The following is a 12821-nucleotide window of genomic DNA, read 5'->3' as shown; positions in this document are numbered from 1 at the left end:
TAAGGGGGAATGCACTTGGGTTCAAGCTATTATTTCTACTTTCTCGGTGCAACTGTGGCAAGCAGCCTCTCCTCGACCTCCCAACCTGCACCTGCCCCCGTGTTTATTCGGGTAGTTTACGGTATTAAGGGAACTATGTGTCTTTTCTTCGGTGTTGTGTTTCAGTAATGGAAGCTAATGTGAACACAGCTGTTTTCTGTTGAAGTCAGCATTAATAAAAAGACCCATGGGTAATGGCGTTGTCGAGGACGATTACCAAATTAGCCTGAATTACACGTCTCCTGGCGTGATGGATCGCCTTCTGTGATTGAATTATAGAAGGAGGAAAAAACCCCTTGGGGATAGATTTTACAGGCAGACACAGTGTTTCCTTGTGGCTTTAATTCCCAGCTTTACTCTTCTCATTTGACTCTTTTTACTCTCCGGTTTAGAAGGTTGATATTGCTTAGTGTGTCGGCTGCCCCGTGTTTGAGTCCGTAGGGCGGTCAGTTAGTTATTTCTGGCAGAATGTGGGAGGCGAGGTGGGCCAGTTTGCACCTACTGAGCCCTGGTCATTAGCTGGCAAAGGTGACAGCAGTCTTTTCAGGTGTCAACACCGAGAGTGTTGTGCTTACAGAGACCTGGCTGCCATGACGACAACATCCCGACTTTGTGTGGGAGGGTGGCCGGGTGCTCTGGCCGTTTTCTAATATTCCTGCAAGTTCCTGCAAATGTTCATGTATACATGCACATGCTAAATTATTACATTGTGTGTGTGTGTGTGTTTGCCAGACCCTGCAGGTGCTGGTGCACGGCGAGGGTGCGGATGTGACGCCTGTCAAGGTGCTGAGCTGCGACACCGTCTCGCAGGTGAAAGAGAAGATCATCGAGCAGGTGTACAGGAACCTGCCGTACTCCCAGCGGCCAAAGGTCGACAGTGTCGCGCTGGGTGAGTAAATGAGGGCACGCGTGAGGAGGATGATCTGAAGCGGTAAATGTCTGATATTGATGAATAATTTAAGCGTTTTAGGCAGGGGAGAGGGCATCAAAATAGAGGAGCTATTTCAGTCTTCGCTGAAATGCCTCTTTAATTAATTCCGAAATGCATTTGTCTAAATAGATAATTGTTTATTTATTTTATTCCAGTTCCATTTGATGAATTGGTTTGAAGATGAGCTCTCTTTCTGTCCCTTTGTGGAATAAAAAAAGGCATCAGCCAGGATGAGAAGTTATTCAGTGTCAGCAACATAAAGATAGCCTTCATCCCTAAACAAGGTCTTTTTTCTTTCACTACTGTAGTGAGGAGGAACCTTGGGGACTGACTTGAAAGGCAAAAGCTCTATAGACATTTTCCAACTTCAAAGCCATTTTTCTATTCCCACGCATGGTGTAGATCTCATTTCTTTATACATTTTAGATAAGCAGAGATCAGTCTTCTTTCATGGTGAATGGGAAAGATGTAAATGAATCGTATGTTTAAGATGGAGCTCGGGTCTGCAGTGGTGACAGATTATTTTTGAAATTGAAAATGTTGGGGTGCAATGCAAAGTTTAGAATGAGATGTAAATTATTCAGACAATACTGATCCGTCAGTTCTTCAGCCAGACTTTACTCAAGTGTGCCACTAAATCTCAGGAGAGATAGAAGGCTTTGCAGGCAGCAGGATGGGTAGCTGCACTTATTTCAGACCACATTATTTGAGGAGAACCTGAGGGTCGCAATGACCCATAATTAAATAAATGAAAACTATACTGAAGGAAAGAACAAAAAATAGTTGAAGTGTGAAGTATGAGCCAAACACAGAAGTACATCTCCACCTGCCGTCGCAGAGCGGATTCATTTGACTTTCTCTCCTCGCCTTCATCACAGAGTGGCGCCCGGGCTCAACGGGGCAGATTTTGTCGGATCTGGACTTGACCTCCCAGAAAGAGGGCAGATGGAAACGCATCAACACTCTGGCTCACTACAACGTGAGTACCGACAACGTTTTAGTGTCTTGCTGTAACATATTTAAAATAGAAGGGATTTGAGGAGGCAGTGGGGAGGTAAATAGCAATGTGTAGGCGTGTGGATGTGAATGGTGTTGCCTATTTTTTTATTTTTTTTCACTCAAAGGCTAAGCGGTACATCTTGTGTCACAGTGGTATGTTTGAAATCCGTCATCTGCACATTTAGACATCAACACATGATGTGTGATTATTTTATTTATATATACAGGTGAAACTCGAAAAATTAGAATATCGTGCAAATTAGTTTCACCTTTTAAGTATATATATATATATATATATATATATATATATATATATATATATAGCCATAATCATCAAAATTATATCAAATAAAGGCTTGAAATATCTCACTTTGCATGTAATGAGTCTATATAATAGTTTCACCTTTTAAGTTGAATTACTGAAGGTATGAAGCTTTTGCACGGTATTCTAATTTTTTCGAGTTTAAATGTAATGTAAATGTGTAAAAACCTTATTTTTCTTGCATGGTGATAACATGGCAGCATTCACTAAATCACAGCGTTCGATGAAAAGACCGATCCGGCTTTCAATGTCTGTTTGAATATGAACCTGGAAACAGTGGGAGAAAGACTGGCCTGGCTCTTAATTAATTAGCTTAAGTGTTGATGATAGATATGTATTATTGCAATTGGAAAGAACCAGAATAGCTGCCCTCCTTTTTTCAGTCTTTGTGCTAATTCAAGTAGTATTGTGTGTCCATTAATCAAATATTCAAGCAAAACACAAAACAGCCTTTTTCCTTCAGTGTTTGCCTTCATCAGTTTTATTATTTAAAAAGTGCCAACAATTTTTTCACCACCAGCTAGTTGAAAGTTTTTTGTTTTTTGTTTTTTTCTCGTCAGCGCTCAGTAGCGACAGAAGGCCACTAAATCTTCTTGGCACTGTATTGATCCAGGTGAAATAAAAGGTCACTCGCAAATACCCCCCTGCTCGTCCCCCTCGTCTCTGCTCACTCAACGTGGTTCTCTTCTCACTCATGCTAACCGCTCATGTCTAACAGTTGTTCTTAAAGTACAACCTTGCTGCCATAGATTCAGTGTGCAGAGTATTGCTAATCAATGCACTAAAAAAATTGGCCCTTAAATACCCCAATAAATGCTGTTCACTCAATCATATTGATTCTGAATGAGTTGTGAGGCACTGAGAGAGACTGCCGACCTCGGTCACAGCACCTATTAAGGTGTGTAAAGTAAGTGTGTGTTGTGAAGTGTGAGGTTTTTTTTGTCTAACAAAAGGCTGTTATGTGCATTTCAGGTACGAGATAACGCCACATTAGTCTTGTCCAAAGTGTTCCCCATTCATCAGAACTATGACCAGAACCAGGAAAACCACGAAGAGCGTACGTGTCTCTGAATACACTCGTACTGTGCACATTAGAACACATTAGATCATTCAACATGCTAATTCAAGTAGTTTCATGTAAAACACACTTAGATTATGCTGAAAGAATATGCACCTCCATCTCCTGAATAGTTTGTTCAACATTCATTCTTGGATAATCTTTCTGCATCAACATTCACTTAACAAGCACCCTCTGTTTTTATCACGAGAATCATTAGTTTGTTGTTGTTGTTGTTTTTTTACCCCCCATCAATAGGAAATGCTCTGTTAGAAGATGACAAGGTCTTTCACTTGGTGAGGCCCGCAGACGAACTGGATGAGATCAAATCCAAACGAGGGAGCATAAAGGACAAGTCGATGACCAAAGCAATCACAGAGATCTACTTAACGCGACTCCTTTCTGTCAAGGTAAAGAGACATTTGGTCAAGTATTTCAGTTATTTCTGGCTAATAACAATCTCTGCTTTTCTAGGAATAGTAATCACTTAAAAAGCAAACATAAATGAATGGCTTCTGGCGGGAAAATGGCATGAATATTTACGCTGCCGTTGCGAGCAAATGGAGATCTCTCACAGCTGTGACATTGCTGGCTCGGCCCGCTGTCTCTGCCCCGTCTCACGTTATTTGTGGCCTCGTTCAGGGAACACTGCAGCAGTTTGTGGATGACTTCTTCCGCAGCGTGCTGTGCTCTGGGGCAGTGGTTCCACCGGCTATCAAATACTTCTTTGACTTCCTGGATGAGCAGGCACTGAAACACAACAATGTGGATGAGGAGACCATCCATATCTGGAAGACTAATAGGTAAGAGTGCTGTGCGCCTGTATGGACAGATACTGCTTCATTTTGGATTTACTGTACAGTAATAAGTGAGGCAGGAAGTCGTCATTTAATTGACATTAAAGCGGCCCCTGAATAGGAAAGCGCTAGAGTTTAAGAGCACCAGGTTCCCCTCTCAGTTGTCTCCTCTCATTCATAAGCTTATCAAATGTATGTAGTGGGTTCAAATCTACAGCGTTTCCCTCTGAAATGTAGCAGAGCGGATGTATGGATTAGCGCAGCGATGTACAATTACCTCAAAATTGCACAGTGCCGCTACTCAAATACGGCCTAATTCTGACGCCGCACATTCCAATCCCTGAGATACAGTAACTCTCCAAGAAATAAAACTTACTTGTCCAAGAAAGAGCCGAATGCAAATGCGCGATTTTAGCTCACTTGGTTTGCATTTGCAATCTCTCTGCTCCCTTGTGACATTTAAGTGCATAAATTTGTGTCACGTCGACTGCGGCTCAAGCGCACGAGACGGCGTGTTGCATTCAGATGCCGGTGATTGACGCAAGGCTGGCAAGAGAGCATCCACACAAGGACAGGAGATGAGCGATTTAATTACTTACCAGACTCCACGCCGCGTTCTGCATCCACCCCGTTCTGTTTATCAAATCAACTGAAGGCCATGTATTAAATATGAATGTGTGTGTGAGGCACAACAAACAAACAAACATGGTAATTATGTCCCAAGCTAATTTCATTCTGTGATTATAGCAACATCGCTATTTTTATGCTTGTATTGTATTCTCTTCGGCAGCTTTCCCCGGAGATACCACTAAACCGGTATGAATTTTACACGGTTTGCGCCTTGCGTCTCAAGTGGCGAGGCATTCGCACGGATCAGGGAGGGGGATTTTTTTTTTAGAAACTACTGTACCTCGTGCATCCCTTTGAATCCCCCATGTGGCCATGAGGTTGAAAATGAGCGCATGGAGCGTGATTTTTTTTTTTTTTTTTCATGTTCAGAGGGGAAATTAGCGAGCGTGCTCAAGTGTTGCATTGAAGTCGGTGCTTTTGGGTTGGGAAGCTGCGCGCCAACTTGAAAGGTCAAAGTTTTTTTTCGTGTTAAACAATTCTCATCACTCTTTTATTAGATGACAAAAAGCCTCATTCACTTGTAGATTACTTTTATTATCGTTGTTTTTTTTTTCATCTTTATTTCATTTTCATACAACGGCAGTGGTTCTCCAACGGGTCAGTATCCTATGAAATAATAATACAAGCTGACAATTGATGGGTATTGTTCTGAATAAAATGACACGCACAAGAAAGGCTTTGCTCCATCCCTGTTATTATCTCGTACTGAACTCAATTGAACCTCAGGCAAAGTGCTCTCACACATGAAATGGGCCCCTCTGACTCAAATGAATTTATAGATGTGATGCGGTTGATTAGACGTCGGCCCCCGTCCAGGAGCAGTACTAATGATAACCAACGATAACTCTTCCCCCTCCCCCCCACCACCCCCCCCCCCCCCCCCCCACACGCGCAGTCTTCCTCTGCGCTTCTGGGTGAACATCCTCAAGAATCCCCACTTCACCTTTGATGTCCACGTGTCTGAAGTGGTGGACGCCTCGCTCTCCGTCATCGCCCAGACCTTCATGGACGCCTGCACCAAGAGCGAGCACAAACTCAGCCGCGTAAGTGGGGGGGAAAGCGGGGAAGGGGGGGAAGGGAGCGAGAAGGAGCGGAGGAGGGTGTGAGTTGAGGGAACGAGAGGGCAAGAGGGAAAGATGGGATAACCGACCATGAAGTGGGTTTCACGAGGAGTGAGACGGAGTGAGACGGAGTGAGAAGTGGGAACGTCAAAGGTCACTCATTCGTAAAGTGCCGTTGTTTTTCATTCTTGTGTCCACCTTTTTGTCTCTAGGACTCTCCAAGTAACAAACTACTCTATGCAAAGGAGATCTCCACCTACAAGAAGATGGTGGATGAGTAAGTCCGATCCGCACGATATTCCCTTTGATCTTCTGATGATTTGAAAGGGGCCTCGTTTAAGAGATTGTCAATAACTATTATAGAAGCTGGTGATTAAAACGTCCTGCTCCCTCTCTCCGTGTGTGTAGTTACTACAAGGGCATCAGGCAGATGGTTCCTGTCAGTGATCAGGACATGAACACTCATCTGGCAGAGGTGTCACGGGTGAGAAACACTGCCGTCATTTGCTGTTCCACTTAGATCGCTTTGCTATTAAAGTTCTAATCCTTCAGAGGACAACAATGGGATTTTGCTTAGACTTTATGTTTATGCATGTTTAAATTTCTGTGCATACTTCCATTTTTGCATAAGGGAGAAACATTTGTTAATACTGCAGTTATATAATGTTACTTTCATCCGCCTTCTCTGTACCTTAATGTACATTTATTTAGATAAAAAACGTTCAGATTGCCACTTCAAGCTCGGCCCTTGTTGATTATGTGACTTCTTTGGTTACCATGGAAACGGAAAGCGACGTTTAACACCAAAGTAGCATTGCTTAAGCAGCTATTTGGTCAGAAATACAATGGAAAAGTGATTGGTTTTGTCTGTTTTTTTAGTGCAAACACAAAGCCTCTCAATAATTTCTGCTGCTGCTGCTTCAATCTGAATTCATGCTGTGCGACAAGCTTCCCAGAACAGCAACAGGGCCCAGGAGCAGGAGTTGGTTATATTGTGGAGGAGGTGTGCAAATTGGCCCGTGCAACTGTTAATATCTCCACCTACTGTTTCTCTCAATGAACGAACTCCTGATATCCAGTAGTAGTTCCGCGTGAGCAGTAACTCAATGCGGTTGCAATGCAGATGTAGGAGGGCAAACCACGAGGACGATATCAGTAGGATACGAGATTGTTTCCTTTGAATCCCTCAGCATAGTTAGGCAATTTGCGAGCAGCGTGGGAATGGCGTACTCTGCAATTAACTATCGAATGCTAAAAAGAGTTGATTTGTATGTTTTTGTATATCTGGTATTGTAACTTGTTCAACACCACAGTTTCATGGTCAAGTTCCATTTTGTCATTAATTGTTTGTTTTTTCTTCTTTTCCAGTCTCACACAGACAAACTGAACACACAAGTGGCTCTCCATCAGCTCTATCAATACGCCAGCAAATACTATGATGGGGTATGAGGCCCTTTTCTTTCCTATCGCACCCAAAGGAGAATATGCCACTGAATGCACTACTGCCCACTATATTATTGCTTTTCCTTTTTTCTCTCTCTTCACTCTTGATATGCCAGAAGACTGATTTGTATGAAATTTTAATTGAAAGCATTTCTGTGGGATGTGAATTGGAAAATTGCTCTGGGAATTGATTTTTTAAGCGTCCATTGTGCATTGCCACTTGAGGTCACAAAAAGGGGGATAAACAAAACCTAATGAACAAGTTGGATAAACAAATGGGGCTGTCAGTCTCCCCTAAGTGTTGCTTGCAAACAATAACAGCTTATATGACGTGACCGTTAATGTCAAATAACACCATCCTCTCCTCCCACTTTCTGCCCTTTTCCTTCCTCTTTGTCCTCTTCTCATTCTCTCCCCGTCTCCCCTGTCCCCCCCCCCCTTCCCTTGCACCTCCTTCGCACAATTCTTTGCTCATCCTATCCGACTTCTCCCTCATCCTCCCCTCTTTCTCTCCTTCCATCCCTCCTTCAGATCATCGCTTCCCTGGAAGAGGACCCAGCTGCCCAGAGTAAACAGCTGTCCTTGCGGCTCCAGCAGATAGCAGCCGCCCTGGAAAACAAAGTGACTGATCTCTAACCCACGAGTGGAGGAGGAGGGGGGGGGGGGGCGGGGAATGGTAGTGACTACACAGGCTGGTTTCTTCATTTAGAGTATAAAACTTGGAAGTAAAAATGAAAGTGAGAGGAGGGGACTCAAGTGGTTGTGTATATTGTACAACTTTTGGACAAATATTGGACAAATGTGTTGGCTGTGGAGTAGCAGGGACTTAAATGACATGCAGATAAAGAGCGAAAGGGGGAGGAAAATGATGTGTTACACTGTCATAGGTACGCCTTAAAGCTCACTTGCCAAACCTTAAAGGTCTGCTCGCTCATTCACGCTTCGCTGAATATTGCTCCCACAATGCAGTGCGGTAGACCTATCTCTGAGAATTAAGCCCCTCTGTGGAGGCACAGGCGATAATCAGATGTTCAATTTCTTTCTGTGTAGAAAAAGGTTTTAAGAATTGTATTATATATTTTTTTTATTGTGCAGTCTTTATGCGGAAAGCTTTATAAAGAAAACAAACTATCTTTTTAAATGGATCACGGTGTGGTGCGGATAGTGTTTTTATTAGCCTGTGTGTGCGTAGATGTCTGTGTGAAGTAAACACGTGTGAACAAGAGAGTGCGTTGCTAAATTCTAAGTGTGTGTGAATGTGTGCGAATGGGTATGCACACACAGGATGCCTACGGTCAGGCGCGAAAGGGGGGGCACCCGCTTTCCGTCATTTGAATCCCTCACACCCGGTGGCACACTGGAGCCTGTGCTCTCACAGAGCTGTTTGACAGAGACCAGGAGGTCCCTCACCGGGACACCGGGTGGATCTAGCAATGCACAGAGGCTCAAATGATGGCTTGGTCAATAGAAAGTTACAGAATAGTTTTGAGTGGAGTCATTTTGACGCTTTCAAGTCGGATTGCCGTTTGTGCTTGTGGGAATCGGTAATAGCACAGTCTGTCTCCCTTTATTGTACAGTGCCATGATACATTCCACTTCAACTAAAGCACAGAGGGACATTTCAAAAGGTTTTTAAGACATTTCCGTTCGTATTTTTGCTGTGCTGTAAAACTTTTTTTTTTTTTTGTGTCGGCTAGAAGCAACTTTATTCTGCCATGGAACAATGTTAGCACTGCAATAATGTCAGAATGAGCCACAATCGACACTCACACTAGCTTACTATGTGTATTCACATCCAGTAGCAATTCAGCAATATGTTAGAGACATTTTCACACAGTTTAATTTGTTAGTGTTCATGATTTTTTTTTTTTTTTGTACTGCTCTTGTAATGTCTCAAATAGTCATCAGGCATCGGGCCACTAAAGCTATGAAATAGACTTTTGCTGACTACCTGCCAGAGATGCAGTTGGTACTTGGTAATTTTGAACAAATTACAGCGATTCTACCCCTCGTGTGATGTTGGGGAGATCAGATTCAATCGTGTACATAATTGTTAGAGTAATTGAGTCGTTGGCGTGTCAGAGTCCGAGCCGAGGTGTTCGACAGGGTGTCGCGACGAGGGTCTGATATTTCTTGGGCCATTGAACGCCACCGAGCTTCGTCCCTTATTGGCGGGGTTTACGCCGTTGACAGGATGATGATTTAATTGTACCCCCCCCCCCCCCCCCCCCCCTCGTATCTGATCACGGATGCGGGTAGTTGACCGAGCGCGACGAGCTCCAGAGACCCCAGAATGTTAACGATTCCTGCCTTGGCTAGAGAGAGGTTTGCACAGACCTCCGAGCCTGCCCGTCTGCCTGCTGCCTGCAGCGTGGCACTCTGGCATCCCGACCAACAGCACTCGGCACTGCCCACTCGGTGCAGAGTGGCACTCTGTATAATGGAATCAGCAGGGGAGGCTTTCGATCTTTAATTGCATGCCGACCGCAGACTCCCGTCGTCGTCGTCGCCGCCGCCGCCGTCTCCGCCGTTGTTTACTGCTGACTCCGCCTTCACTGACAGAGTTGATGCAAGACGCTTCTTTCAGAGCCTTTCTTTAACCAAAAATGTGCCTTATTGAGTAGGATGATACATATATATTGTTTCTAAATTATTCTATTGGTAACCTAAGTGATTATGATGACGATAGTGATATAGACACAGCAATGTACTTGGACTTGTGATATTATGTGTGCTGTCTAAATTCCTACATGCCCTACAGCAGCCATGTACGTGCCAATAGGCTGAAGACATTTCAGTATGATTTATTTTACGGTTGCAGTTTCGATGTGTGCATTTCCTTTGGGTGTCTGTGACGTGTGCTTAGTAGGACTTTGGTGGCTTTGAGGCAAAAGGCCAAAATGGATCAATGTAAAACAATGTGGCCAATGTGATTCGGGTTTCCCTTGAAAATGTCTGGCATTCTTAAATTAGTCTGAAATCAAAAGGGTGACCTTGTGTAGATTGAATATAGCGCAAAAGTGTTCCAGCAGTGTTTATTTTCTTTCGGCTTGTGTTTCGAAGCTGTTCCTCAGTGTGTACGATAAATTACAATCTATACTCGACAAATGACTTTTCTTACTGCTGTGCAGTTATTATTTTTATTTTCTCGTTTCCTATACCATATAAATCTTTGTAAAACATGTTGAAATACTGTATCTTAACTGTATAATCCTATGCATTGAGTCCTGGGGAAGAAAAAAAAAACAAAAGAGAAAAAAAGCTATTTGTGCAGATGTCGAGACCTATTTCCATTTTGAAAATTGTGAATGTGCTGTAATGATAAAGAGAAACTTGGACACTCCATTTCCAGTAATGGGAGCCAACTTTTCATCTAAGGCAGCTCAGGAGAATCTCGATCTTGTACCTGATTTAGTTGTACTGGATGGACTTAATTTTGACAAAAGTTGTGTGTGGACGGTGCAGTTACCCACAGATTTCATCATACACTCCTCCGTGAATAAACTCAGAGACATATACGCCCTTCATTTCTGCTGTGTTTCTTTCACTTTAAGAATATTGATTTGCTTCAATTGAACAGTCACCTCCCATGCATATTGCATGAGTCACAATCACCTTGGCTGAGGGAGTAACACTTGCAGCAGGTTTCATTAAAGTGAACTGAATCCTTGCTTTAAAACTTAAAGGGTATTTATGCAGCATTACATTCCCCTCACTGGAGAACACAAGCAGGAGTGATTAGTAGGTTTGAATAAGTGATCATTGCCATAAATCCACCAATCAATTTACAATAAAGAGAGGGCCAAGTGCATGACAATCTTCTTCAGATATTTGGAAGTATTATGTCCTCAAAGTACTTTCTTGATGGCATCAGTGGTTATATGGGGCATACACTATGATAATCATGGCTGATGGCGCCTTTTCCCCCCCAAATGCCACATCTGGTTTCTGTCACACGTCTCAGAGTGCCGACTGGAAGCAAAAGGTCTGGCTTCATGAAATAACTGATCGGGTAAACGGCCGCACGGAATCTCTGTCATCTGCGGGGATGCTTGAAAAATTGCAGCGAAAACATTAATTTAGCACTGACGGCGTAAAAATGAAATTGGAGAAAAGAGAGATGAAAGGCAAAATTGCCTCCACCGACTGCTTAACAAACCCTGACGTAAGGGCGGGGATGTCAGAGGCGGACCAGAGGCCTGTACAGGCCGCGGTCTAACGGAGCAGATCATTGATGCGGGAACAGATTGCACAACTTCAAAGGGGTTCGGAGTGATTAGACTTGATTATCACAAGCGCGCCATCTTGTACACCGTCCTTGATCGCCGCTGGAAATCACAGGCAATACTGTACTTCGTATTTCTATTGAGACGCGCAGCTTACATCATTTTTTGGAGTCAACGTTATTGCACTGCACTTGTGATAATGTCCTCTAAACTAACCATCCCCTTGAATTTCCAGAAGTCCGTGATAAGGCACAGGGTTTCTGTCAAGACGTGTTAAAATCAGCATTTTGCTGGCTTCTCTTCTTCTGCCTGGGAGGCTTTGCAGCCAACCTCTCCTTCAGCAGGAGATGGTTGTGTTTACCGGCAGGCTGCATTTCGCTAGCTTGTTTCGAACCATCTAATGAGACTTTGCTTTGATTTCCTTTGCCTTAGGGAGGGAAGAGGAGGAGGACTTGAAAATAAAAACAACAATGATGGCGTGGTGTCATTTTTAAACAGTTGTTCTGATGAATAATTTAAGACCTACCAACAACTGATTCTATGGCTCGCTACACTCTGCAAGAACCCCGCAGCAAAATGAAATATCCTGTTGGGTTGCAATCTTAACGAGGTTGAAACTACACATTGAGAGGGATTTGGATTTAAACTTCCTCAAACCAAGGAGGTCCAAGCTATTGTAGACGTTACAATTCAGCTGTGGTTTCTTTGACAGCTTAGTTTAATAGGCTAAGAGGGAGGGGGGGGGAGACTGGTCTAAAGAACAATGTTCTCTGGGAGGTGAGTGTGAAACCACATATAACACAGTGAGCATAGACACACATTGCGCATGCAGGCATTTACCACACATAATATACACAAGAACCATTGGTTTAACATAGAATAAGAGACATTGAAAATACTTGCCAGTTTTTCTAAAGGTGTGAAATAACCGTTTTCGTAACTGTTTAAAGGCTGGTGTATTTCAGGCAAGTTCCACACAGATTTTAAATATGCAGCAGGCATGTCAAATGTCCTGTGTGATGAACAATTCACATATGAGCATTGTACACACATTTCAACTGAGACCATAGTGTCTCCATATTAACACTGTCCCCAGATGAGATGGTGTGGAGAAGGTGAGATTTCAGGTCTGTCTTATAACAGTACTCACGCATGCCCGGGTACTGTATGCTCAAGTTATTGATTGTTGGAAGCATTAGGGGGGGTGGGGGGGGGGGGGGGGGGGGGGGGGCAACAACATCCGCTTTACTTTGAAACATCCATAAAATCCATATAAAAACGTGACAAAAGTGCCATTGATTCAATGATTCAGACCG

The 12821-nt window shown here is 43.4% G+C and overlaps 1 protein-coding gene across 3 annotated transcripts in view; it reads left to right on the top strand.

Annotated features, from left to right (window-relative positions):
• Positions 1-7946, top strand: part of plxnb2b (plexin b2b) — a 94972-nt gene extending 87026 nt beyond the window's left edge. For all 3 annotated transcript variants that reach the window (XM_062562837.1, XM_037452422.2, XM_062562836.1), the window contains 10 exons: positions 772-928; positions 1849-1949; positions 3264-3348; positions 3607-3758; positions 3991-4151; positions 5671-5818; positions 6049-6113; positions 6245-6320; positions 7205-7279; positions 7811-7946. In XM_062562837.1, the coding sequence (XP_062418821.1) occupies positions 772-928; positions 1849-1949; positions 3264-3348; positions 3607-3758; positions 3991-4151; positions 5671-5818; positions 6049-6113; positions 6245-6320; positions 7205-7279; positions 7811-7915 (1125 nt within the window). In that variant the 3' untranslated portion in view covers positions 7916-7946. The remainder of the gene's footprint in view (positions 1-771; positions 929-1848; positions 1950-3263; positions 3349-3606; positions 3759-3990; positions 4152-5670; positions 5819-6048; positions 6114-6244; positions 6321-7204; positions 7280-7810) is intronic.
• Positions 7947-12821: the final 4875 nt, after the last annotated feature.

This window comes from Pungitius pungitius, chromosome 6, assembly GCF_949316345.1.
Source record: "Pungitius pungitius chromosome 6, fPunPun2.1, whole genome shotgun sequence".
NCBI lineage: Eukaryota > Metazoa > Chordata > Actinopteri > Perciformes > Gasterosteidae > Pungitius > Pungitius pungitius.
Note: the sequence above shows the minus strand (reverse complement) of the source record. Positions and strands in the feature narration are given on the sequence as shown.